This window comes from Polypterus senegalus, chromosome 3, assembly GCF_016835505.1.
Source record: "Polypterus senegalus isolate Bchr_013 chromosome 3, ASM1683550v1, whole genome shotgun sequence".
In the NCBI taxonomy this organism is placed as follows: Eukaryota; Metazoa; Chordata; class Cladistia; order Polypteriformes; family Polypteridae; genus Polypterus; species Polypterus senegalus.
Window position 1 is genome coordinate 135,237,660 of NC_053156.1, and position 25,619 is coordinate 135,263,278.

Below are 25,619 nucleotides of genomic sequence, written 5' to 3' on the forward strand. Positions count from 1 at the left end.
TAAGATGTTATCCAAAAGACTACCATCTATCTTATGTTGGCTTGGAGATTTAATGCTGTCAATATACAGTGGGATGCAAAAGTTTGGGCAACCTTGTTAATAGTCATTATTTTCCTGTATAAATCGTTGGTTGTTACGATAAAAAATGTCAGTTAAATATATCATATAGGAGACACACACAGTGATATTTGAGAAGTGAAATGAAGTTTATTGGATTTACAGAAAGTGTTCAATAATTGTTCAAACAAAATCAGGCAGGTGCATAAATTTGGGCACCACAAAAAAGAAATGAAATCAATATTTAGTAGATCCGCCTTTTGCAGAAATTACAGCCTCTAAACGCTTCCTGTAGGTTCCAATGAGAGTCTGGATTGTAGTTAAAGGTATTTTTGACCATTCCTCTTTACAAAACATCTCTAGTTCATTCAGGTTTGATGGCTTCCGAGTATGGACAGCTCTCTTTAACTCACACCACAGATTTTCAATTACATTCAGGTCTGGGGACTGAGATGGCCATTCCATAACGTTGTCTTGTTGAAAGATCCAGCCCCGGCGCAGCTTCAGCTTTGTCACCGATTCCTGGACATTGGTCTCCAGAATCTGCTGATACTAAGTGGAATCCATGTGTCCCTCAACTTTGACAAGATTCGCAGTCCCTGCACTGGCCACACAGCCCCACAGCATGATGGAACCACCACCATATTTTACTGTAGGTAGCAGGTGTTTTTCTTGGAATGCTGTGTTCTTTTTCCTCCATGCATAACGCCCCTTGTTATGCCCAAATAACTCAATTTTAGTTTTATCAGTCCACAGCACCTTATTCCAAAATGAAGCTGGCTTGTCCAAATGTGCTTGAGCATATTTCAAGCGGCTCGGTTTGTGCTGTGGGCAGAGAAAAGGCTTCCTCTGCATCACTCTCGCATACAGCATCTCCTTGTGAAAAGTGTGCCGAATGGTTGAACGATGCACAGTGACTCCATCTGCTGCAAGATGATGTTGTAGGTCTTTGGTGCTGGTCTGTGGGTTGTCTCTGCCTGTTCTCACCATTATTAAGCTTCTGTCTATCCAAAATCTTTCTTGGTCTGCCACTTCAAGCCTTAACTTGAACGGAGCCTGTGGTCTTCCATTTCCTCAATATGTTCCTAACTGTGGAAACAGACAGCTTAAATCTCTGGGACAGCTTTCTGATATATTTAACATATGATATATTTAACTGACATTTTTTATCGTAACAACCAACGATTTATACAGGAAAATAATGACTATTAACAAGGTTGCCCAAACTTTTGCATCCCACTGTAAATATCCTCCCAAAGCTCCCATGTCTCTTTCAAAACAACCCTGTATAAAGTACATCAATATACTTTAAGAAATTACATTCAATTTTAACATAATATATATGGAACTCAAAACAGAAATGAATAAAATGGCAGCTCTATAGAGATCTAAAGCTGATGGCAGCATGTTATTACCTAACTTTGAATTTTATTCCAGAGCTGTAAATATTTACCCAAAAAAATACAAAAATATAAGCTACCCTGATACATAATGGAAACCAAATCAATTCTTCTTTGCATGCTCTTCTCCATATTGCAGTGAACATTTGATTATTTACAGCAACCCAGTGGTTCACAATTTACTTAACATCTGGAAACAATGAAGGACACATTTTAAGACAGAATATGTCTTGTCTATTGCCCTAATGCATAAGTCACCCTTTTCAAGTTTCTCTAACTTATGCACTATTCAACCTATGGAAATGCTTGTCATTGCGACACTTGCCAATTTCTATATTGATAACATATTTGCCTATTTTGACCAATAGCACTTCACATTTAATCTTCCACCAACACACTTTTTTCTTATTATAATTTTGTTAAAAGCAATCACCCATATCTATCCCTGAAGCAATACAGGCAACTTTGGGTGAAGATTCAGATAGCATCTCTAGACTATATGAAACATTTTAGGAACTTACTCTGTAATGATCCTAGGGAATGAATGGAACGACATCGATCAATTAAAATTTCTGAAAAGTAGTGGACCTCGGCCATTCATGGAGTACATTCTAGTTCAATATGCACCTCATTGTGTAAAATTTACCCAGGACAACATTTAACTTGTGAGCACAGTCATCAAGTGTATGCATTGCAAGGCCAGATGTTTTGTAAATGTCCAACACTTTAATTAGTTTTGCAAACATTTTTTGTAAGAGAATGCCTTGGATATAAAAATCAGTCCTAACTCATTAGTGAAAGTATTTGGAGGACTCATAGACGGGATTAAAGTACAATATAAGAAATTGGTGGGAATATACCATACCACACTTCTAGCATATAGACTTGCTTTGCTCTACTGGAAGAATTCTACTCCAATATCTAGAACTCAGAGGGAAAGTGGTGTGCTGTATTACCTCAAATTGGACAGAAGTTTTTTTTTTTAAGAGAACTATATTTGCTAAAAATTTTTTTCAAAATGTGAAATTATAATCCTAAAAAACCATGGATAAGCAACATGGACATGAATTAGAAGGAGGCACTGATGCTCATGATGGTTTTTAATGGGTCAGTGTTTTAACTTTTTATTTCAACCGATTTTTGGATTTATGTATTTATTTATTTATGGAATTTTAACCTGCACCACTGACATTGTTTTTATTAAAAATTATGGACTACATCACCTTTTTGTTTTGTACACTGGGCTTTGTGAAAATAAAGCTCTGCACACTTTTGCAGCATCTCTTGCTTCCTCGGTTTCATGACGATCGATGTCCAGGTTCAATGGAGGTGATGCCAGCTGTGGGCAACACGGGCATCCCATTTCTAAATCTGGTTTGCTGTACAAAGCATTTAATTCTGTGTGTTGTCAGGTTATATTTTTGTGCTGTTCTTTGGTTAACTCTAGGTTGGCTTTCCAGATGTATTCTGTTGATGTTAGTTTGCCTGCTCGAACGAAGGATGTTTGCTTATAGTTGCATTGACATGACATCCTGTTATGAACTCTCTTTTGTGCACAACTTTGCTGTACAGACAGGAATGTCCATGACACACAGTAATCTCTCAAATGTCAGCTAATTCAAGAAGTTTGAAAGAGGAAATGAAGCTTGGCTTAGAACAAACTTTAAAAAGATAAGAATAAACAACACTGATGCTGGAAATTTTAAAGACCACACTCAACCCTAATATTATGAAAATTTAATTTGTTATTTACAGAATGTTAAGATGTTAAAAGAAACAAAACTGAATATCTTCTAGTATGAATCAGCACATTGCAAAATAATTCAATATTTTCCAGTGATTAAATATTGCTATAGCTTAACAACACAATAACAAATATGAATAAATATCCTTGGGGAAAAAATTTAATTCAAGATTATTTTCTTGAGCAGACCACTGATGTGGGTGTTTTAAGAAATTTAGTGTTATTTAATAGCAAAATTCTTAATTTATTTTAAAGAAAACAATAAACTTAGGTCTTTCCTAGTGATGAGCAATCACCAAGGATTGCCACGAGTATGGTGAAATTCAACGACATGCACTGTAGTCAATGGGGAAAGGAGGAACCGAGATAGTTTTGGATTACAATGATGCAGTGGTGTTTTCAGTATCCCTGAGGGCTACAGATGCACCTGCCAACAATGCTGGACAGATTGTGGCCAAAAATGAGACCTATGAAGTGAGGCAGCAGTGTTAACCATTGAGCCACGCTGCCTCAAGCAACAAAAAACACAGCCAGAATGATAATCACAAACACAATACAACAAATGGCCAAAAACTAACAATAAGTAAAAAAAATCTTCATGGCATTTTAAGACAGTGCTCTAGCCTGCTGGCAATGTTTGCAAGTCAAAATGAACATTAAACCCTGTAAAATAATAACAAAAGATTTATTACCTTTTAGAAGTACAGTTCTACCTTTTTGATAAAAGAAAAAAAGTGTGACGAATTGGCACTGATAGATTAGAAGCAATAAAGTGCCAGCTGTGTCCAATCTATCTTGGAAGATGCATCACACCATTTTCTTCTGTGGAAAACATAAAATTTCCTTGTAAATAGTAATAAATCTTTCATTATTACTATTATTTCACAGGACCTGACATGTTTTCTGGTTCTGGGCTCCTTTAAGGTTTGTTTTGACAAGGTGCCACACAACGTGGCTAATTGTGCATGCATTCAGGTTGTACTCTCTTACCCTTATGTGGGCCTGGCGGGCTGCTGGGACTCAAAAATTGGTTTGTGCTACTCCATACGAACACTTTCCTGTTTGAGCTTCAGAGTACCAGAGCACAGGGATCAGCATTATACAGTATACTCCAGGGGGACTACCTGATCACTACCATATCTGTGCTACACTGCACAGCATAACATGCCTAATCAAGTAGTGATGATACAATGTACATATGTGTGATGTCACACTGGCCTAACAAAGCATTACGAGGTGCTGGGCTGACAAAAATGTTTCTCTAACCCAGCTGTATGGCTAATTTTTAGGAAAACATTCAGCAAACAAGGTCCCCAGCAAACACTGCATATTCACTGTGAAAAATGCTGTGGCAAATTTTGCCAACCAACACTAGTCTTCCATGAGCAATTCACAAAGTAACACTTAATACACCTAAACAAAGAAAACTTGTTATTTGTTAAATGCAATATAGATTAGTGCTTATTCTATTCTGAAAAGATGCATATACAGATTAATGAAAGCAGATTTTCTCCTGCATGGCCAAAGTTAGCAAAATGTCTGCATAATTTAATTAAATTAAAAGGACACATAAGGCAGCTGGCAAGGAAACTAGTGAAACCTGTGGCAATACCACTTAAGAAGGCACTGATTAAAAGAGTTCATGCTGAATGAAGCATTTATTAAAACAATGAAAAAATTTCATTCTTCAGTTAAAGACGTTTTCCCTGTTTTTAAGACAAGGTCTTTGATTACTGGGGTTAAAGACATGAGTTCTTTGCGAATTTCTTCAGCCATATTTTCCTCAGCTTGATTCTGTGTAGTGTCATCTTCTGTCTGTCCCGACTTGCGATTTTGATCAATCAGTTGCTTCACTACCAGACTCTGATATTTAGACAGAAGTTTATGTTGATCCTGTGGAATGGAAAAAAATAATATTTTTAAAATAAACATTCTTTGCATTATATGCAGTAACCATACATAAGGACACTCCCAAATATGTATCTCCAAAGAATGCAACAAAACACATTAATAAGAATTACAGTAGTAAATACGGCTTTAGCTCACAGTTATAGACTATGAGCTGCATCAAAAATCATCTGTAAATCAGCTGGATAGTATCCTGCAACAGTACTCACTGCAGTTTTTATAAGACCACACCAGTCACCTACATATAGTTAGAATGAAAGAAACGTCAAAGCAGCATTCAACAGCAATGTACAAACACACACAAAGATTTAATGTAATCAAATTAGAAATCTTTGTGACAATGCAAATCGATATGGGCTTTGGTAAATATGAGCCAAGCTACTGCAACCTGAAGCAGTGATGTTTAGTGCAGCTGGATATATCAATGATTCTATCCAATTCAGTAGGGCAAGTGCCAAAAAAGAGATGCATACAGGGTTCTCCTATTTTAAGAAGAAACTAATCTGTTCCTTAAACTCCCCACATAAAGTAATATTTCTTAACATGAACACCGAATTACAATTAATTTAAATGGTTAACAATTTTGAGGCTTCCGCAGCCCAACAAATGATCCAGTTATTGTTCAAATAACACCACATTAAATGAACATTGGTTGAATTAGTTTATCAATACCATTAATCACCAAAACAAACCACAATAAGGCACTGCTTTTCTTTAAATAATTTCTATTTAAGAACTTTACCTAGACTTTATCACTTATAGTTTCACATTCAAAGGCTGACCTTTAATTTTTCCTTGGGATTTTCCAACTAGTTCATGATGTGTTTTGGAGCTGTGATGCCAAGGATAACGTGGGAAAGCAGGAGGAACACATATGACAAGGTGAGTGAACCACAGCACAAGAGTGCACAACTACTCCTTACAATAACCAGTGGACCCGAGACAGATTACTCATCACCAACATTTATCCCCAACCCATTCCAAGGTTGCCTGATCGACAATGTTTAAACACAGAATAATCAGGTATAAGAATAACCAAGACTAGGATTATACATCACCAAACTTTAGTCTCATACAAAAGTAGTTCATTCTGCTGCAATATATTCTTGAACTGTGGCAAGCTGTACTTGAAATAACTGCACAGAGGTACATATTTAAAATGGACTCTGATTCTTTGCATATGCAAATATTCATAAAATGGTTGTTCCTGAAGTTAAACATTATGTGAATTTGTGTGGCACATTTTTTTTTGTTTAATATTCCAGTAAAAAAATGTCTAGCAAAATACAGTAAACCCTTCATATTTCCGAAGATTTGGGGCAAAAAGCCTCTGCCAATATGAAAACTTGTAAATAATACTTGGGAACCCCCCGTAATACAGTGACAAACAAACCTTACTATTAAGTATACCTGTTTTGAACAGGTCGAGCTATAACATCATTTCAATTTATTTTACTGTAACATTGACAACTTTTACTATTATAACAGCATGGACAGACTACATCAGCCAGTAATAAGTTACCCATTGTAAGAGCTGGCATTCCTTCACCAGTGGTAGATGCACCTATAAAAACAACAAACCTGCAACAGTGAGGACCGTGAGCCAACTAAAAGAGCCAGAGATTAGATAAGGACTACAAATGCCATAAAGACCTAAAATGGACTTTCTAAGCTCTTTAGAAGAGTTGCTGGAAAGTGCCAAGGCTGAGATCCAGGATACGGAGTGTGTTTGCATCATCAGCACAGAGAGGAGGATAGCTGATAGACTCATGTTTCCACTTACACATCTGCTAAGTTACACTGGCCTGGGAGCACTGATGCCAGTGAAGCTTCAGGCTCATGAAGCTAGGAAAAAATGTGGCAAAATGAGTTGCTACAAAGCCCATGTGAGCTGAGTGAACTAGGGCTGGTGGTAAAACTCTGCAGGCAAAGGGCAAGGCAGATTGAAGGGTTGATAAGGGGCAGCAAAAGAGGGAGAGGCTCAAAGCGGAGAACTGGACCTGGAATGCGCTTTGCAGCATTAGTTCAATGAATGAAGACTGCCATGAAACTGGTACATATGAAGCTCCACATGTGGAATTTCAACAGCACAGTTAAGACACTTCACCTCTCTCCAGTCACCATGCAATTTTAACACCTCTGTTACACTGCATTGCAGCTCTCTTCTTTACCAACAAAATATATTATCAAAAATATAATATGCACTTACAAATATTAGGTAACAATAATATTAATATGTGATATAAATCATTTTCAGTACTGTTTATATATATATTTTGGGCTTATACTTTATCTAGGAGTTTATGCAATCCTTCCACAATCTCCAAAATTATTCACATATTTGTGGCCTCATTATTTATTTATATTTATATATATATATATATATATATATATATATATATATATATATATATATATATATATATATATATATTTATATTATATATATATATATATATATTATATATTATATATATATATATATATATATATATATATATATATATATATATATATATATATATATATATATATATATATATATATATATTAAATGAGGCCACATGCTTACAAGCTAAATGTTTGGCTCACATTAAAGATTAAGTCAATTTTTAACATCTATACAGTCACAAGTATGTCAGAGAAAAGACCATATTGCTCCAGCAGTATTCTGAAATAGTCATTAGATGTTAACTCATTGAACATGTTCAGAGGTATTAATTTTCATATTAAATGTCAAAACCAAGTTAAAGTGTTTTCAGTCTTTATCATAACCATAGCCTTTGAAATAATATATCTGAAGTCCATGGCTGCACAACTGCTATGGCTACTGCAGTGATATTTGAGAAACAATGAAACAAATTTCTCCTATTTATAGTATATAGCCATCTTCCTGATATAGGTTAAGCTGCTAAAAAAATAAATGTGCGTTAATGGAAGAAATATTCATAAGGTTCAACATTATATTTTCAAGAAATTCTACACAGTATAAATTGGTCTTACTCAGTGTCCTCCAAAATACCAGTCTTACTTTAAAATATTTTAAATATAGAAAACACCTATTAAAAAAATATACACAACTATATTTATCATGAACTCCCAAAGATTACATCACAAGCTGTTCTTTTAACCTGGAAAGTTTCCCTTAAAGAATCTTAACAACTTACTTGGACATTGGCATACATTTTGATTGCGATTTCTATTAATGTGTTTTTAGTAAGGGCACCTTGTTTTACCAAAGCTAAAAACAGTGCACAGATAAGGAAATACCATAATTCACATTGGCTTCTGCAACAATTAAAAATACGTCCTAATTCAAGGAGACATAATGATTCTTCATAAATGTAATTAATGTGTTCATTTTCAACAAAAAACAAGTACAAGGGTACGAGCAAATTAAGTATAAAGAAAAATCTTGGTTGAATATTTAAATGTCTTTGAATTTTTATTTTAAAATTGTAGATCCAAGCATAAAATGTCTACAAGCCCAAATGACCAACTCCAAGCTAATGGAATAATGCACATGGGAACAAAACATTAGGTATTTATTTGCACTGTACTAGTTCCAATCTGGGCGGCACGATGGCACAGTGGTAGCGCTGCTGTCTCACAGTTAGGAGACCTGGGTTCTCCCTGTGTCTGCATGGGTTTCCTCCAGGTACTCCGGTTTCCTCCCACAGTCCAAAGACATGCCGGTTATGTGCACTGGAGATTCTAAATTGTGTGTTTGGTGTGTGTGTGTGTGCCCTGCCTGGGGTTTGTTTCCTGCCTTGCGCCCTTCTGTTGGCTGGGATTGGCTCCAGTAGACCCCCTCCGTGACACTGTTGTTAGGATATGGTGGGTTAGATGATGGATGGATGGATGGATAGTTCCAATCTGCTACATGTTTGCATTCTGGTTCTTGAATGGACTAGCTTCAAGATGCAACATGCAATTATTAGCATACTTTACATCTAGGTTAACTAGTAACTCAAAACTGGCCCTGTGACAGTACTGTTGTACGTAAATAGTGATAGACAGGCACCATTGCTGTTTTGAGACTCTTAGTCGGTTAACAATATAAATATGAATTTACTGCATCAGCTAAACCAAATAAAATTGATGAGACATGCTTCTTGGTAAAAATTCTTACTCACACACTGATACAATGAAAAAAGGCCCCAAGCACATACCTCTGGAATCATACCACTAAGAGTTGAAATAATTTGTGGCACACAACGTCCTGGTGCATGAAGCATGCAGTTTGTATAAAACTGAAACATCAGAACACTTGTCAGATGAAGTACAAAAGCAGGGTCTTCAGTCACTTTTAGCTGCTCCATTAGAGCTTGACGATGTTGAAATAGAGCTTGTCTGAAATCATAATCAAAGCAAATTATTGGAAAGAACTTAAGAGGTCTTATAAGTAAATATTAGTTAGTGTTACTTCACAGAAACACTACGGCATGGGAACTGGAAGCTACAAATTACAGTTTTTCGCTCGGATCTGAGGAACATACTATAAATTAGTTAACATCAACATTAAACTAGACAGTTTCTGTGGAAATGGCAATTAAAAGTTAAACACAAAGATGCAAGCCTTTCAAAGATGTGCAGAAAAACAAGACTTAAATCAATTGAGCCCTTTTAATTTCCTTTAATGATTACATGCACCGTACATCCACTGGTGGAAACTAATGAATTACATTTGTGACTGTACTTGAGTAGATTACAAATGGAACTGTAATTTTTAAATGCAAATAGTTTTACTCTTTAAAAAGTATACTTATTTAGTAACAATTTAACTTTATTACATTTTAAAGTGGGTCGTTATTAAGTACTAATCTATCTACTATTGATTGCTTAAGTTTAAAACTCAAACTTGACAATGAATTAAAATATAACTAAGCACATATTTTTGGGGATGTAGGTCATCATGATATTGGACTTCAACATGTTTTAATAAATGATTAAAAATGACTGCAATAGTTCTCTCCAGTTGTGTCAGCGAGTGGGTGCATCTCAGTATATCTTAGTGTAATGACCCAATGAATTGGCCAGGAAATGTTAAAAGACCCTGCTTTAAATCTCATGTGCTGTGACTTTGATGTCTGCATGTGGAGATTACCTGTGTGGTAGACGATGTGATGGAAAGGCCAAGTTACAGTGTCTGCACACTTTATAACGTAGAGACCAAAAATTCCTGCCCAAGCTTAATCCAGTCTCTAAGACATAAAACAAAGCAGGCTTATTATGCAATGTAAACTCTTTTTCCTGAAGAACTGTGGACATATATGTATGCAACTTATGAAAACACATGGAAATAAATTGATCTTTTAAACTAGTAGTGTTTAAAATAATACAGTAGTATAAAGCATATTTGAAAGATACTACTGTAAAATTCTGACAGAGGAGCATCTCTAGACACAGAAACAAAAGCTGCATCTGTTAGTTTTAGTAGTGATGGAAAAAGATGACAGCCTATTTGCTATTATTAAAAATAAGGTCAATCAGTGAACTTACAGTTAAAAAAAAAAAAAAAAGGAGTCAAAACTTCTTATGTTCTTCTATAATTCACCAATATTTATGAAGTTCAGCGATTCTAGCGATTTGACTGCTTTGCACTTCAAAATGTAATATTTGACAAAGTAATTGACAGTTTAAATATATGGAGTTTGTATGATAGGGCTCAAGATTGGTAAGAAACATGCACTACATATTGATTGCTTTAATTCATTTTTATAACTACATCTTAAGCATTAGGAATTAACCAGTTAGTACATTGTACATTCTAAAATTTATTGAATACTTTAGCAATGAAAACGAATTAAGAGCAAAAATTTTTTTAAAAGATTTTTTTTACAAGTAAAGCAGTGTTTTAGCTGCCAATATCAATTATTTGTTTCTAAGTGCAAAAACATTTTATAGATAAGTTTGTATTTACTTTATATACTTAGTGACACCACAACATTGAATATTTTAAAAGTATTTTATATAATATGGTATACAGTCATGCCCATTTTTTTTCTAAAAATTCTGATTTATTTTTTTATTTTTGATTTGATTTACTTTGTTAATCCCAAAGTCTTTTCTGCCTCATTTGTTTTCTTCATATTATACTAAAAAAATACAAAATTCTACCATTAAATATTTCTATATTCTAATGAATGAGTCTAGAAATAAAAGAAAAATGTTATAAAATGTTTATTGGTGTTTATATTTAATTATATATAATATATACTAAGTAAAATATAATGAACTCTAATTGAAATAGTTTAATTTAGGGAACGGTGATAGAATTTTATTTGTTTACAGCATTAATTTTACTGATCTAAAATGTATAAAGATTGATGATTTAGACCAGTAATGTGAACTGTACATTTTATTAGGTTACAGTGTCCTTATCAAGTCCTTTAAAATCAGTTTTAATATACTTATAAAAGAAAATGGCTTGAAGCAGTGACCAGTTGTCTGAAAGGATAAGCTTCTATAACAGGAAGCACCATTCAAAAGAAGATGCTTTTATTTAAGTGTGTAATGCATAAGTGGGGTGCACTTAGCACATACAACAGCTGTATTCCCTTGCTAACAAGTTTGTTTTGATGCCGCGCATAACTGGCAGTTAACTCAGTTTTGTATTTGTCTACGCACATATTTTAAGTATCAACTGACAAAATATACATTTTTTTTCTCCAAATACCTAAATACCTTTTTCTTATTCATTAATTTAATGATTTGAGAAATGCAGCACAACCAAATGAATCTGAGACTTTGCTCCTTTACGATAGTGCCTAATATCAACAAGATTAAGAAGACTTTTGCTATTTTGATGTAAATACCGGTTTAATTTCTGGTATCTCCTACTGCAAAACTGCAAGATTTTCTCTTCATTTTTCAGAAGCCTTTGCTGTCTCAAACAAAGTTTATAATTGATAATTACAGACTAAAATGTTAACTGGTTTATATAGGCGATATTTATTAATTGCTTACCAACTATATACAGATTACAGTTTTAAACTGAATTGCCGTAGGCAGTTCACAATTTGTGTATGTGTCTATATGTCATTATTAATAAATATCATCTATTGTATTACTACAGTATGTGTATGTATATGCTGCTTACACTTTCCAAAGAACAGCATACAGTGGTGTGAAAAACTATTTGCCCCCTTCCTGATTTCTTATTCTTTTGCATGTTTGTCACACAAAATGTTTCTGATCATCAAACATATTTAACCATTAGTCAAATATAACACAAGTAAACACAAAACGCAGTTTTTAAATGATGGTTTTTATTATTTAGGGAGAAAAAAAAATCCAAACCTACATGGCCCTGTGTGAAAAAGTAATTGCCCCCTTGTTTAAAAACTGCATTTTGTGTTTACTTGTGTTATATTTGACTAATGGTTAAATGTGTTTGATGATCAGAAACATTTTGTGTGACAAACATGCAAAAGAATAAGAAATCAGGAAGGGGGCAAATAGTTTCTCACACCACTGTATACATTTCAGGCTATTTACTTATTTAGGTTTTTTCCCCCAAAAGAAACTAAATAAGTAATTTTTCGAAGTGTACATTTTTACTTTTACTTTACATGTCAGATACTTTACCTTTTACTGAAGTAAATATTTGTCTAAATACCGATATTTTTACTTGAAGTTTTAGTCCGCTTTCCACCATTGTTTATACCTAAAACTTTAAGAGATGTTTTATCTATACTAATAAAAGGCAAAGCCCTCACTGACTGACTCATCACTAATTCTCCAACTTCCCGTATAGGTAGAAGGCTGAAATTTGGCAGGCTCATTCCTTACAGCTTCCTTACAAAAGTGGGGCAGGTTTCATTTCGAAATTCTACGCGTAATGGTCATAACTGGAAGCTATTTTTCTGCATATACTGTAATGGAGTTGAGCTCAAAAGCCGTGGGGGGGATGGGGGGGCGGAGTTTCGTGTGATATCATCATACCTCCCACGTAATCACGCAGTACGTAGAAAACCAGGAAGAGCTCCAAGAAAACATACATTATATAATTAAGAAGGAAGCGAAACAATTAGAAGCAAGCGAGTGATATATAAAACCATATTCAGCGGCTCACGTGAACTGACGCAGTGCGCAGACAAAAAGCAACAGTTCCAAAGAGTGCTGAACAAAAACCGAATTACACTGCTATGCTCAAATAGACAAACCACACGCCGTGGCGCAATAGTAGAGGCTTCGCCTCTAGCGTCGGTGTCCGAGGTTCAATTCCCAAGAGGGGATGCACTGAGTATGCTACGCAGCGCTTCACGATTCATTTTAGCCTCGCATCCCCTTGGATTGAAACGTATGAAAAATATGCGGTTAACGCAGAAAGACAGATCACCAATTGAAGCTTTATGAATAATGGATACTTTATCCGCGATCAATGATTGTTTTGGTAAAGCCTTTCAGTGTATTCATTAGATGAACAGTAAAAAAGTAAGAGCGAGGGAGGTAACTTATTGAGGCACGCAGGCAAAACCACAATAGCACGCGGGCTTGATGTACTGTAGTGTGCGTCAACTCGATCTGAATTACGCGATCACATTTGAAAAAATATATCTTTTCAAGTTCTATTTAGTCCATACTAGCAAAATACCCGCGCTTCGCAGCAGAGAAATAGTGTGTTAAAGAAGCAATGAAAAAGAAAAGGAAATATTTTGAAAATAACGTAACATGATTGTCAATGTAATTGTTTTGTCACTGTTGTGAGTGATGACACACACACACACATATATATATACACATATATATATATATATATATATATATATATATATATATATATACACATATATATATATATACACATATATATATATATATATATATATATATATATACACATATATATATATATATATATATATATATATATATATATATATATATATATATATATATATATATATATATATATATATATATATATATATATATATATATATATATATATATATATATATATATATATATACATACATATATATATATATATATATATATATATATATATATATATATATATATATATATACATATATATATATATATATATATATATATATATATACACACACACATATATATATATATATATATATATATATATATATATATATATATATATATATACATATACATACATACATATCTACATATATACACACACAGCTATTTCAGATCAGTGCAATACGCTGCTTGTTAAAACGGATAACTCCCGCTTCTTACGTTGCAAGTCTGCGTGGATATTATGAACTATCGATTTGTTCAAGTTGTATTTAAATTTTAAACAGAAGGAATTTTTATTTAGTCGACAGAAATCTCTTTGGTAGGAATGGTAAAACAGACAGGAATACTATTCGTGAATAAATCAACTCAAACCTTAAACAACTTATAATATTTTGCTCTCCATAAAAATATATCCTGTCAAAATTATACAAATTCAAATATGAACATGCTGCATAACAAAACCTGGAAATATCAATAAAATGTGTTCCTTTCCAAATAACAAATCAAATCATTCAGTTGTCTTTGCTCTTATGTCATTTTAGAGCTGGACGCCTGGCATCTTTTGGCAACAAGTTTGTTTATGTTTGGTGTGAGGTTCTGTGTTGTGGAGATTCTCAGGATGGATTGCAGGTGCTCATCAGTGAGGCGACTCCTGTGTGCTGTTTTGTTAGTCTTTATCACTGAGAAGAGCTTCTCACATAGATATGTGCTACCAAACATGCACAAGGTTCGAGCCGTAGGTAGACGGACTTTTTTTGTTCTTCAAAGTCACCAAAGCGCCGTGCAAACTCAGTGTGCTCAGTTTATCAGCAAAGTGCGTATTTGGGAACACCGTAGTGACGACTTGGTTTAACATTACTTGGCAACAGGGAAAGTGGGGCAAGTTGCACTGGTGCATTTGTGTCTCTCATAAAAGCAGCTTCACTTGAAATCACTTTGTGATTGTGCACGGTAAAACGTCCACTGAAGTGTCAGATTCTTATTTAATTCTTCTGCTTTCTGTATCTTCTACATTGCATTCAGGTTACCCTGATGTTTTGTCTCATAGTGCCGTCTTAGATTAAATTCTGTAATTACAGCCACATTAGCTCCACAAATGAGACACACGGGTTCAGTAAACATATACTCAGCCTCCCATCGGTTTTAAAGGCTCTATTTTCAGAATCAACTTTTCTCTTCAGCATCGTTGAGCTAGCCGCAATAACTTGCAGCATCATAAGGTAGACTTGATTAACGCGGTAAGTGTTCGGCAAGGCAGCTGAAGCGCTGCATTATGGGATCTGTAGTTTATTGTGTTACCAGCGCTTCATATACCCGGCCATTAATAACAATAATACAGTATATAAAATAATTTCGGGCCGGATATAATTACACGCCGTGCGGATGTGGCCCAGCCCCTTGAGTTTGACACATATGGACTAAATAGAACTTGAAAAGATATATTTTTCAAATGTGATCGCGCAATTCAGATAGCGCTGACGCCAGCACTACAGCCTGCATGCCTCAATAAGTCATCCTCCCTCGCCTTACTTTTTACCGCTCATCTAATGAATACACTGAGTATGGCTTTACCAAAACAATCATTGATTGCGAAAAAAGTATCCATTATTCGAGTATGTAGATCGGGATATATATCTATACTAATAAAAGGCAAAGCCCTCACTCACTCACTCACTCATCACTAATTCTCCAACTTCCCGTGTGGGTGGAAGGCTGAAATTTGGCAGGTTCATTCCTTACAGCTTCCTTACAAAAGTTGGGCAGGTTTTATATCGAAATTCTACGCCAGTAATGGTCATAACTGGAAGCAGTTTTTCTCCATTTACTGTAATGGAGATGAGCTTCAACGCCGTGGGGAGTTTCGTGTGACATCATCACGCCTCCCACGTAATCACGCAGTACATAGAAAACCAGGAAGACCTCAAAAAGCGCTGAAGAAATCATGCATTATATAATTGAGAAGGCAGCGAAACAATAAGAAGCGAGCGAGTGACATATACAACTATATTCATGAGTTCTGCTACTTCGGAAACAAAGCACGATGTAAACCTACACTTTAAATTAAGTTCATAGACAGGCTGCGCTGGTGTTTGTAATTTAGTGCCTGCCCATATAAGGCCGTCCGTCAGCAGCAATCCAATAGCAAACTGACACGGGTAAATATTCACGGGTGAAGGAGTGTGCTTATGGAGAGGAAGATGAGATGGTCAGGGTGGTGTTTGACACAAACTCAGCTTAAACTGCGAGAAAGTTTTAAGTGCCAGGACTAAGGTAACATTAAATACAGCCATGGACATAGCAGGAGATGGCACCAGCACAGCTGGGAACCTTCGATGCATGTACACCGAGTGGCTCACGTGAACTGACACAGTGCACAGATAAAAGGCAACAGTTCCAAAGAGCGCTGAACAAAAACCGAATTACACAATTGAAAAGGCAGCAAAAAATATGAAGCGTCTCATACATACAAGCATATTCATAAATCCAACTACTGCGGAAACAAAGCACACGTTGGAAAAGTCAATGTCCCGCTAAAGGAAGACAGTGTAAAAAAACCCGTGCATGCAGTGTGTCAGGTCTCAGATAAAGAAGAAGACGAGCTGTTTATTGATGCAGTAAGAAACGAATCGATGAATGAAACCTGTCATCTTTACAACGATTGACAAACACGGAATGTAACTTGAACACAAAACATCCTACAAATACGAACCTGATTGAAAGAAATAATGATAATCAAATCCTTGATGACAGCAACACTCAGTAACACTCACAAAACAAATACTGTACCATTTGTGGAGCTAATGTGGCTGTAATTACAGAATTTAATCTAAGACGGCACTATAAAACAAAACATCAGGGTAACTTGAAAGACCTGAATGCAATGCAGAAGATACAGAAAGCAGAAGAATTAAATAAGAATCTGACACTTCAGCGGACGTTTTTACCCGTGCACAATCACAAAGTGATTTCAATTGAGGCTGCTTTTATGGGAGACACAACCACTTGCCCCACTTTCCCTGTTACCAAGTAATGCTAAACTAAGTCGTCACTACGGTGTTCCCAAATCGCACTTTGCTGATAAACTGAGCGCACTGAGTTTGCACGCGCTTTGGTGACTTTGAAGAACAAAAAAAGTCCGTCTACATGCGGCTCGAACCTTGTGCATGTTTGGTAGCACATATTTGTGTGAGAAGCTCTTCTCAGTGATAAAGACTAACAAAACAGCACACAGGAGTCGCCTCACTGATGAGCACCTGCAATCCATCCTGAGAATCTCCACAACACAGAACCTCACACCAAACAGAAACGAACCTGTTGCCAAAAAAAGATGCCAGGCGTCCAGCTCTAAAATGACATATGAGCAAAGACAACTGAATGATTTGATTTGTTATTGCTGAAAGGAACACATTTTATTTATATTTCCAGGTTTTGTTATGCAGCATGTTCATATTTGAATTTGTATAATTTTGACAGGATATATTTTTATGGAGAGCAAAATCTTTTGGGATATTTAAAATTTAGGTTTATTTTTTTATATAAAATTACATAAGAGTAAAGAAATTTGAATGTTTGTTCTTTTAATGTTTACTTTATTTCTAACTTGTATAATTTAGACAGGATATATTTTATGGAGGGCAAAATATTATAAGTTATTTAAGGTTTGAGTTGATTTATTCCGGAATAATATTCTGTCGACTAAATAAAAATTCCTTCTATTTAAAATGTAAATAGAACTTGAACAGATACGATTGTTCATAATATCCAGGCAGACTTGCATGTAAGAGCGGGAGTCATCCATTTTAACAAACCGCGTATTGCACTGATACGAAATAGCCTGCCCATTTAATTATTTAGGAATGGATAAATAAATTAAGATTTTGTACAAATAAATGTTTTTCATTTTTCTTCCTTCATGGATTCTGGCACCCCCAGCAACATTTGCTCGCACCCCAAAGACTATATATAAGTGTGGATATATGTGTGTGTATGTATGTATATGTAGAGAGAGAGAGAGAGAGAGAGAGAGAGAGAGAGAGATAGATATACTCTCACCTAAAGGATTATTAGGAACACCATACTAATACGGTGTTTAGCCCCCCTTTCGCATTCAGAACTGCCTTAATTCTATGTGGCACTGATTCAACAAGGTGCTGAAAGCATTCTTTAGAAATGTTGGCCCATATTGATAGGATAGCATCTTGCAGTTGATGGAGATTTGTGGGATGCACATCCAGGGCACGAAGCTCCCTTTCCACCACATCCCAAAGATGCTCTATTGGGTTGAGATCTGGTGACTGTGGGGGCCATTTTAGTACAGTGAACTCATTGTCATGTTCAAGAAACCAATTTGAAATGATTCGAGCTTTGTGACATGGTGCATTATCCTGCTGGAAGTAGCCATCAGAGGATGGCTACATGGTGGTCATGAAGGGATGGACATGGTCAGAAACAATGCTCAGGTAGCCCGTGGCATTTAAACGATGCCCAATTGGCACTAAGGGGCCTAAAGTGTGCCAAGAAAACATCCCCCACACCATTACACCACGAGCCTACACAGTGGTAACAAGGCATGATGGATCCATGTTCTCATTCTGTTTACGCCAAATTCTGACTCTACCATTTGAATGTCTCAACAGAAATCGAGACTCATCAGACCAGGCAACATTTTTCCAGTCTTCAACTGTCCAATTTTGGTGAGCTCGTGCAAATTGTAGCCTCTTTTTCCTATTTGTAGTGGAGATGAGTGCTACCCGGTGGGATCTTCTGCTGTTGTAGCCCATCCGCCTCAAGGTTGTGCGTTTTGTGGCTTCACAAATACTTTGCTGCATACCTCGGTTGTAACGAGTGGTTATTTCAGTCAAAGTTGCTCTTCTATCAGCTTGAATCAGTCGGCCCATTCTCCTCTGACCTCTAGCATCAACAAGGCATTTTCGCCCACAGGACTGCCGCATACTGGATGTTTTTCCCTTTTCACACCATTCTTTGTAAACCCTAGAAATGGATGTGCGTGAAAATCTCAGTAACTGAGCAGATTTTGAAATACTCAGACAGGCACGTCTGGCACCAACAACCATGCCACGCTCAAAATTTCTTAAATCACCTTTCTTTCCCATTCTGACATTCAGTTTGGAGTTCAGGAGATTGTCTTGACCAGGACCACACCCCTAAATGCATTGAAACAACTGCCATGTGATTGGTTGATTAGATAATTGCATTAATGAGAAATTGTAATTGAAAACAATTACATTGACAATCATGTTACGTTATTTTGAAAATGTTTCCTTTTCTTTTTCATTGCTTCTTTAATACACTACTTCTCCACTGCGAAGCGTGGGTATTTTGCTAGTTATGTTAATAAAAGAGCACTGAAATGCACATTTATGTTTGAAAAAAATTTAACTTCAATAAAAGTTTACCAGTAACAGAAAAATAGGAAAACAAAATATAAACAGTTCACCTTTCCTTCTTTTTGTCTCCCTTTTTCAACATTATTCCACAAATTTCAGTCACTAATTCCAGATTGAGAAGAAATTCTTCAAAACACTAAAGCAAAAACAAATTATAAAATATAACAAAGATAAATTCTGTACATGGGGTAACAAATAAATAAATGCAAATATTTGATAAGTCAAAAGGGTAAACTGAAATATGATTAGATACACTATTAAAAGTATCAACATTTGTACAAGGATTAACAAAATACCTAAATATAATAATAAAAGATCCTGGATGTTTCAGCATTAAAATAAAAAAGGAACAAAAAAAAGTTTTAATGTAAAATATATATTTTCACTTAAAATTATCAAGCACTTTATTATTTTTAACATTACTGAGGTAGGTCACTGGTTTAAGAATCACCAGAGTTTTTCACATCTAAATCTTAACAGCTTTACTTTGCATATGGAATAGTCTTGACCTAAAGTCTGCCTAGTAGCAATCAATTCATTGTTCAATGGTTACTGAACTCCAAGATTATCGATGTGTGCCACACTGAGACAGTTAATAGAAAAACACTCTAGAGTAATTTACTGATTTATTATTTTGGAAAGATGCCAATGATAAAATAATTCCAAAAATGGCACCTCATAAAACAAATCTAACAACATTCTATGTACTGTATTGCATTTCTCCTATTAAAACAATATTTAGGATTTAATCAGTTTATACAGTTATAATCAGAAATAATCACACACCAAAGATTGTAAGGATTCACCAATTATTTTTGTTGAAAGCGCTAGATTTTACCATGCTTCTTTAAGAGTTGAACCCTTCTGCTAGTTTTTACGGCATAAAGAAGTGTTAAAACATAATTATGCCTTTTTGATGTCTATAATGATTCTTAAATAAATCAAACCAATGAATGTGTTCAAGGTGAGTTCCAGTAATAATTAAATGAGAGAAGAAATTATTCCAGAATATGCCAGGATGAATTTGGATAGGTCTGCTGAAGTTAGGGAGACAGTTCTATTGACTACTGAAACTAATCTGAAACTGTATGGACACATGAACCAGTTGTATGTCTGGAGTGAGAAAGGCCAATACGAATACCATCCCTCTGGTCATACACCGAGGTGGGTCATTGATGATGTGGGGTTGTTTTTCTGTTCCAGGAATTTGCAATCTTTACAGGGTAACTGTCATCATGGATTCCCAGAAATACCTGGCCATTTTAAACAGAAACATAATGCCCTCTGTTGGGAAGTTTCACCCTTGGTGATCACTGAACTCTCCAACAAGAAAATGATACCAAGCACACCTTGAAGTCAATAAAAGCTTGGTTGAGAAATACAAATGTCAATGAGCTGGAAGCTTTTGCACATGAAGAATAGGCAAGGATTTCCACAGTGATGTAAGCGTGCTGTCACTTACTGAAAATGCTTATCAGAAATTATAGAGGCTAAAGGACTGTCAAATTAAGTTGTGGGCAGAATAATCAACACATGCTAATTTCTGAAAAGAATTAAAATTTTCATTTGAAGTCAAAGTTGATTTATGTTCTCAAAATTAACTAAAATATGAATCAATATTTTTTTTTGTTTTTTAAGGAGGCTTTCTGTTGTACTGTTTACTTAACCTTGATTTACATAACTGTAATGTTTTTTGAGGTGAGGGGGTAGAATATTTCCAACTGAAACTATACACAATCAGATTATACTAAACAGTGAGTAACATGAACAAGTGCTTAAATTCTGTATTTTATGCTATTATCAAAATACATGCATATCACATTCTAAAAGCAAAAATTTATACGCTGTTATGTTAAAACTCTGTTCAAGTTCTCACTTTTTACCAACTTTCAAAGAAAAAAAAGACAACAGAAAAATTAATACAAAGTTGCTAACTGAACAAAGTAAAGATTTGTAATTTTTGATATACAGGCTGAATAACACAAGAACTAAATTATTCTGTATGGATCTTTGTAAATTACATTTTGTCCCATATGTTGAGGATATTAATAACACACTTGCCTTGAAACTTTGATTTGAAAACAAAGCAGTACTATAAATATTCCTAACGTATTAACTAAAATAGCAATAATAAAGGAACTGTTATTATATAATACCGGTAAAATCTTCCTATAGGGTTTCTAATTCTCATTAAATATTTTTTTTTTTTTATAAAACGACCAGTAAATTAAAACTTACCTTTCCATTTAGAGAATTGTTAAGTTTTGTCATGGATTGCTTAGTTTCTTCTGGCAATTTTCCTAATATTTTTAATCGCATCTATGGAGATATAATATGCCATTTAATGTACTGGGGGAGCAGGGAATCACAGTTAATGAACATACAAATTCTAGTACAAACATTATATAGGTTTCCGGTGGAATAATTCAGGTCACTTTTAATTAGATCATAATTGAAAGGTTTGGTCAAAGCAAGAGGTCCACACATGGCCAGTTTTCCATGCATCCCATAATTCCTTGAATGCCACCAGAAGCAAGGGGTTGTACCTCTGGCATGCTGAAGGCAAGCATGTCATGTTCCACCATTACTAGGTAATATGGATTAAGCAGCCTCCCTGCACCCTCACTGCAGACAAGGTTTCAGAAGATTGGCAGAACAGACTACAATCTGAGATCTGGTTGACATTGAGTGATCACATCAAAACAAGGCCGATACGTCATATTAATCTATTGTTTTAGTTCTGCTACCAAAACTTCTGCTGAAATTACCAGTAGATGAAAATGTCTGCATCACTGAAAGGATAGTGAGGGACAGTCTCCATGTGTGAAACACAAAAACAGAAATGTATGTTGATGCTAGTGTTTAGAAAACTGCCACCTGGGATGGGAACCAGTATAGTGGTGTGGGATAATCACCATATAGGTAGTAAGGGCACGTTGAATGGGGTGCATCACAGAGATGAAATTGTGCGTCATTCTGTATGTGCGGTAATATAACCTAACCGTAGAGCAGGCATGTCAAGCTCAATTTAATTGAGGGTCAAATATGCCACTTTACATATATGATTCAGGCCAGAATATATCCAAATACCAGCACTATATTTTCTTCACAAGCAAGACAAACAGGTACTTCTCTGCACATTATGACTATTTAGTCTACCAAGGAATGAGGCAATCACCTCAGATAGTACTTAGTTAAGATTGGTACTTTCATGCAAGATTATTATTTTAGCCCTATTAAATAACAATAAGAAAATAACAGTTAATTTTGAACCATAAAAATTACATAAATCTCTGGGTTCTTATTTATATAATACATTCAAAAAGTGTGAGAAATATTTTCATTTTAAAGTTTCAAATTTCACATTACCAAAGTTGCTACACCTTAAACTTCAAGCAAAACAACACATGCACATTTCAAAGGAACATGTCAGTGCACGATATTGGGGTTCATTTTCCCTATTTTAATATTGTGTATATATTAAAACTGACATATACAATCCTTGCTCATGTAAAATTTAGACATTTTTGTAAGGTTATAAATTTGTCAGTCACATGCACAATGCCTGTTAAATGCCTTTTAAGTTTTTAACTGACATGTTTAACTAAAATGGCAGGTGGCTTTTAACTTCAACAAAGTTTGAAAGTGCAAAAGGTATTTAGAGAAATGTACAGAATGCATGATATAGCTGGATTTCGTAATCACAAAACTGAATAAATATATTTTTGGCACATGACCAAGTAAAAGACCATATTCCGAGTCAAAAATTTTCTATCCACATACAACATTGAAGAATCTTGAAGGGTGATGGCAGCAGTCAGGTAAGCCATGAAAAAGTGTCCAGCCCCGACACCTGTGCAGAATTAAAATGCGAGTTGACAGGCAGTAGCAGAATGTGTGAAGCTGCATTACCATCTCCTTCATTAGATTGTCACATCTTTGGCATCATGCTAAAGCATAAGATTTTTAGGACAATGCAGTAACTTTCTTTTCGCTTTTTCTTGTTGGGCCTGTTTCTATTCTAACAACGGGTTAGTAGTCGACGTAAGTCATGCTGCACAGATAAACTGCAAGGGTACACTGCAGAGATATTTTAACACCAGGTTAAATGTAATTTGAAAACAGATACAACCCATATATTAAATTTACTTAAACCTAAACTTTACAGACGTTTGTGTGGCCCAATGTTCAAAGCACTTGACTATAAACCACTGGTCTGCTAATGTAAATCACCGGAATATGAACTCTTCCTGATTCGAAGTAAGCTCTGTAGCCTATTTGTGTTCCAGTGTTGAGATGCAGCTTGATAAAACTGCTATGTGATTTCAGTATTAGGTGGCACTTGCATACTACTTTATAAAAACACATTTCATTTTTTTTTTTTAAATAAAGGGAATTTTAAAATTGAAGGAATCTATTCATTCAGCCTGTGTCACTTACCTCAGGAGTTAGACAACTAGCACTTTCAACAGCCATCATCAGATCTGTTGCCAGGACATTAAAGAGAAGATTGGCAGCATCTGTGCAAACTGTCTTCAGGACATATTTCGCAATACTGATCTGAGAGTCCTCTAAAAAAGTGCACATTAAAACACAATGAGTGACAAAATCTTTAGATACCATTTTCAAATTTCATAAAGCAGGTCTAATTCAGCTTGAAAAAATGCCAGAGCTTGCCACAGTAAATAAGAAAACAAGTTTTAATAAAACAAAAAAAAAAATGTAGTATAATTTTATTATTATTTAATCCCTATGTCAAAAAACAGGTGAAAACTCAGATACATCCATCAGCATTAAAACCTATTAATTTTCTCCATGAAAGATATCAATGCAGGCTGCTGTTAAAAGACACACAGTAATGAAAGATATGTTTAGCAAAACTAAAATTAAATAATTAGCTTAAACCACTCAGTCAACCAGGCTAATTTAGCTGGATAATAGCTGAATTATCCCAGACTCTCATCCAGCTGGTTTTGTTCAAGGACATCACTTTTCAATTCTGCAGGGTATTTAAACATTATATCCCTAAGACATTTCTTCTTTATTTTATCCTCATTTTCATGCTTCATTATTCAAAATAAATAAATGTAAAAAATTCGCTTTGTCAACAGATTTTGAAAAAATGGATTGGGGGACCATACCATATTCCCCCTGAAGAAAGTATTCTTATTTTTAAGCACCATTTACAGAAAACAGACACAAAAACTTCTACATCAATGTTTTTATTTTGGTACTTTATGTTGTTAAACAAAATCTCAGAAACTATTTTAAAATAGATGAACTTGCATCAAAAAATATACACTTAAAAAAAAACATTAGTTTAATACTAACCTGGAAACAGCTTTTTTCCCCTTTCAAACAGCCTGATGTTATTGTACAGAATATTAATTTCCTCCTGAAGATCCTTAACTGTTTGTTTCCTACTTGATCCAGAGGAAGAACTGGCTGAAGATGCAAATACAGACTGTAGGACTTCCTGATACTTTCTGTTTAAGGGTCTGAAACATAGAAATTACTTTTGAAACACTAAATTATACAGAAGGTTCAACATGTTTTACATATTAACTCATTATAAAACTTACCAGTGCCCCTGTAGATGCCATAAGTATTTTTGTATCTTTCGTTTTGGTTTTTCAAAAATATTTACGTTTTCTCTACAATATTAATTTTGGCCTTAAATGAACTACCAGCCCTTTCAGTATGGCATCCTTTCAACTGTGTATTTAGTCTTGATATCATATTTCTAATGTTTGAAGTGTTAAGTGTTTTAAGAAAGTAAAAGTTCAGCTTATGTCCAAAAGTACTAAATCTTCATTATTTGCCCTTTTTCATAAACAATGGACATATCAGCATCTTACACTATCATCGCTTGAAGATAATACATTCACAAAGGAAGCTGAACATTGTTATATGGTTACTTCCAATATTTCAAATGGGGAATGACCACAGTTTTTGGAGGACCATGCCAATGCTCAATATAAAAAAACACTAAAGCTACAAAAAGAAGCAAGATTGGCATGTAAAATGAGTTTTGATTGGAAATGAATTTCTGTGAATGGGGGGTTGGGTTTTTCTAAAAACAGTTTAGGA

The 25,619-nt window shown here is 34.9% G+C and overlaps 1 protein-coding gene across 1 annotated transcript in view; it reads right to left on the reverse strand.

Annotated features, from left to right (window-relative positions):
* Window positions 1-4,834: 4,834 nt before the first annotated feature.
* The window catches only part of ufl1 (UFM1-specific ligase 1), a 116,577-nt gene continuing 95,792 nt past the window's right edge, over window positions 4,835-25,619 (reverse strand). Inside the window, exons 14-19 of the mRNA XM_039747968.1 lie at window positions 24,861-25,027; window positions 23,970-24,100; window positions 21,768-21,848; window positions 19,580-19,665; window positions 9,282-9,462; window positions 4,835-5,094 (exon numbers count right to left, since the gene is read on the reverse strand). Coding sequence (XP_039603902.1) covers window positions 4,882-5,094; window positions 9,282-9,462; window positions 19,580-19,665; window positions 21,768-21,848; window positions 23,970-24,100; window positions 24,861-25,027 — 859 coding nt within the window. The 3' untranslated portion in view covers window positions 4,835-4,881. The remainder of the gene's footprint in view (window positions 5,095-9,281; window positions 9,463-19,579; window positions 19,666-21,767; window positions 21,849-23,969; window positions 24,101-24,860; window positions 25,028-25,619) is intronic.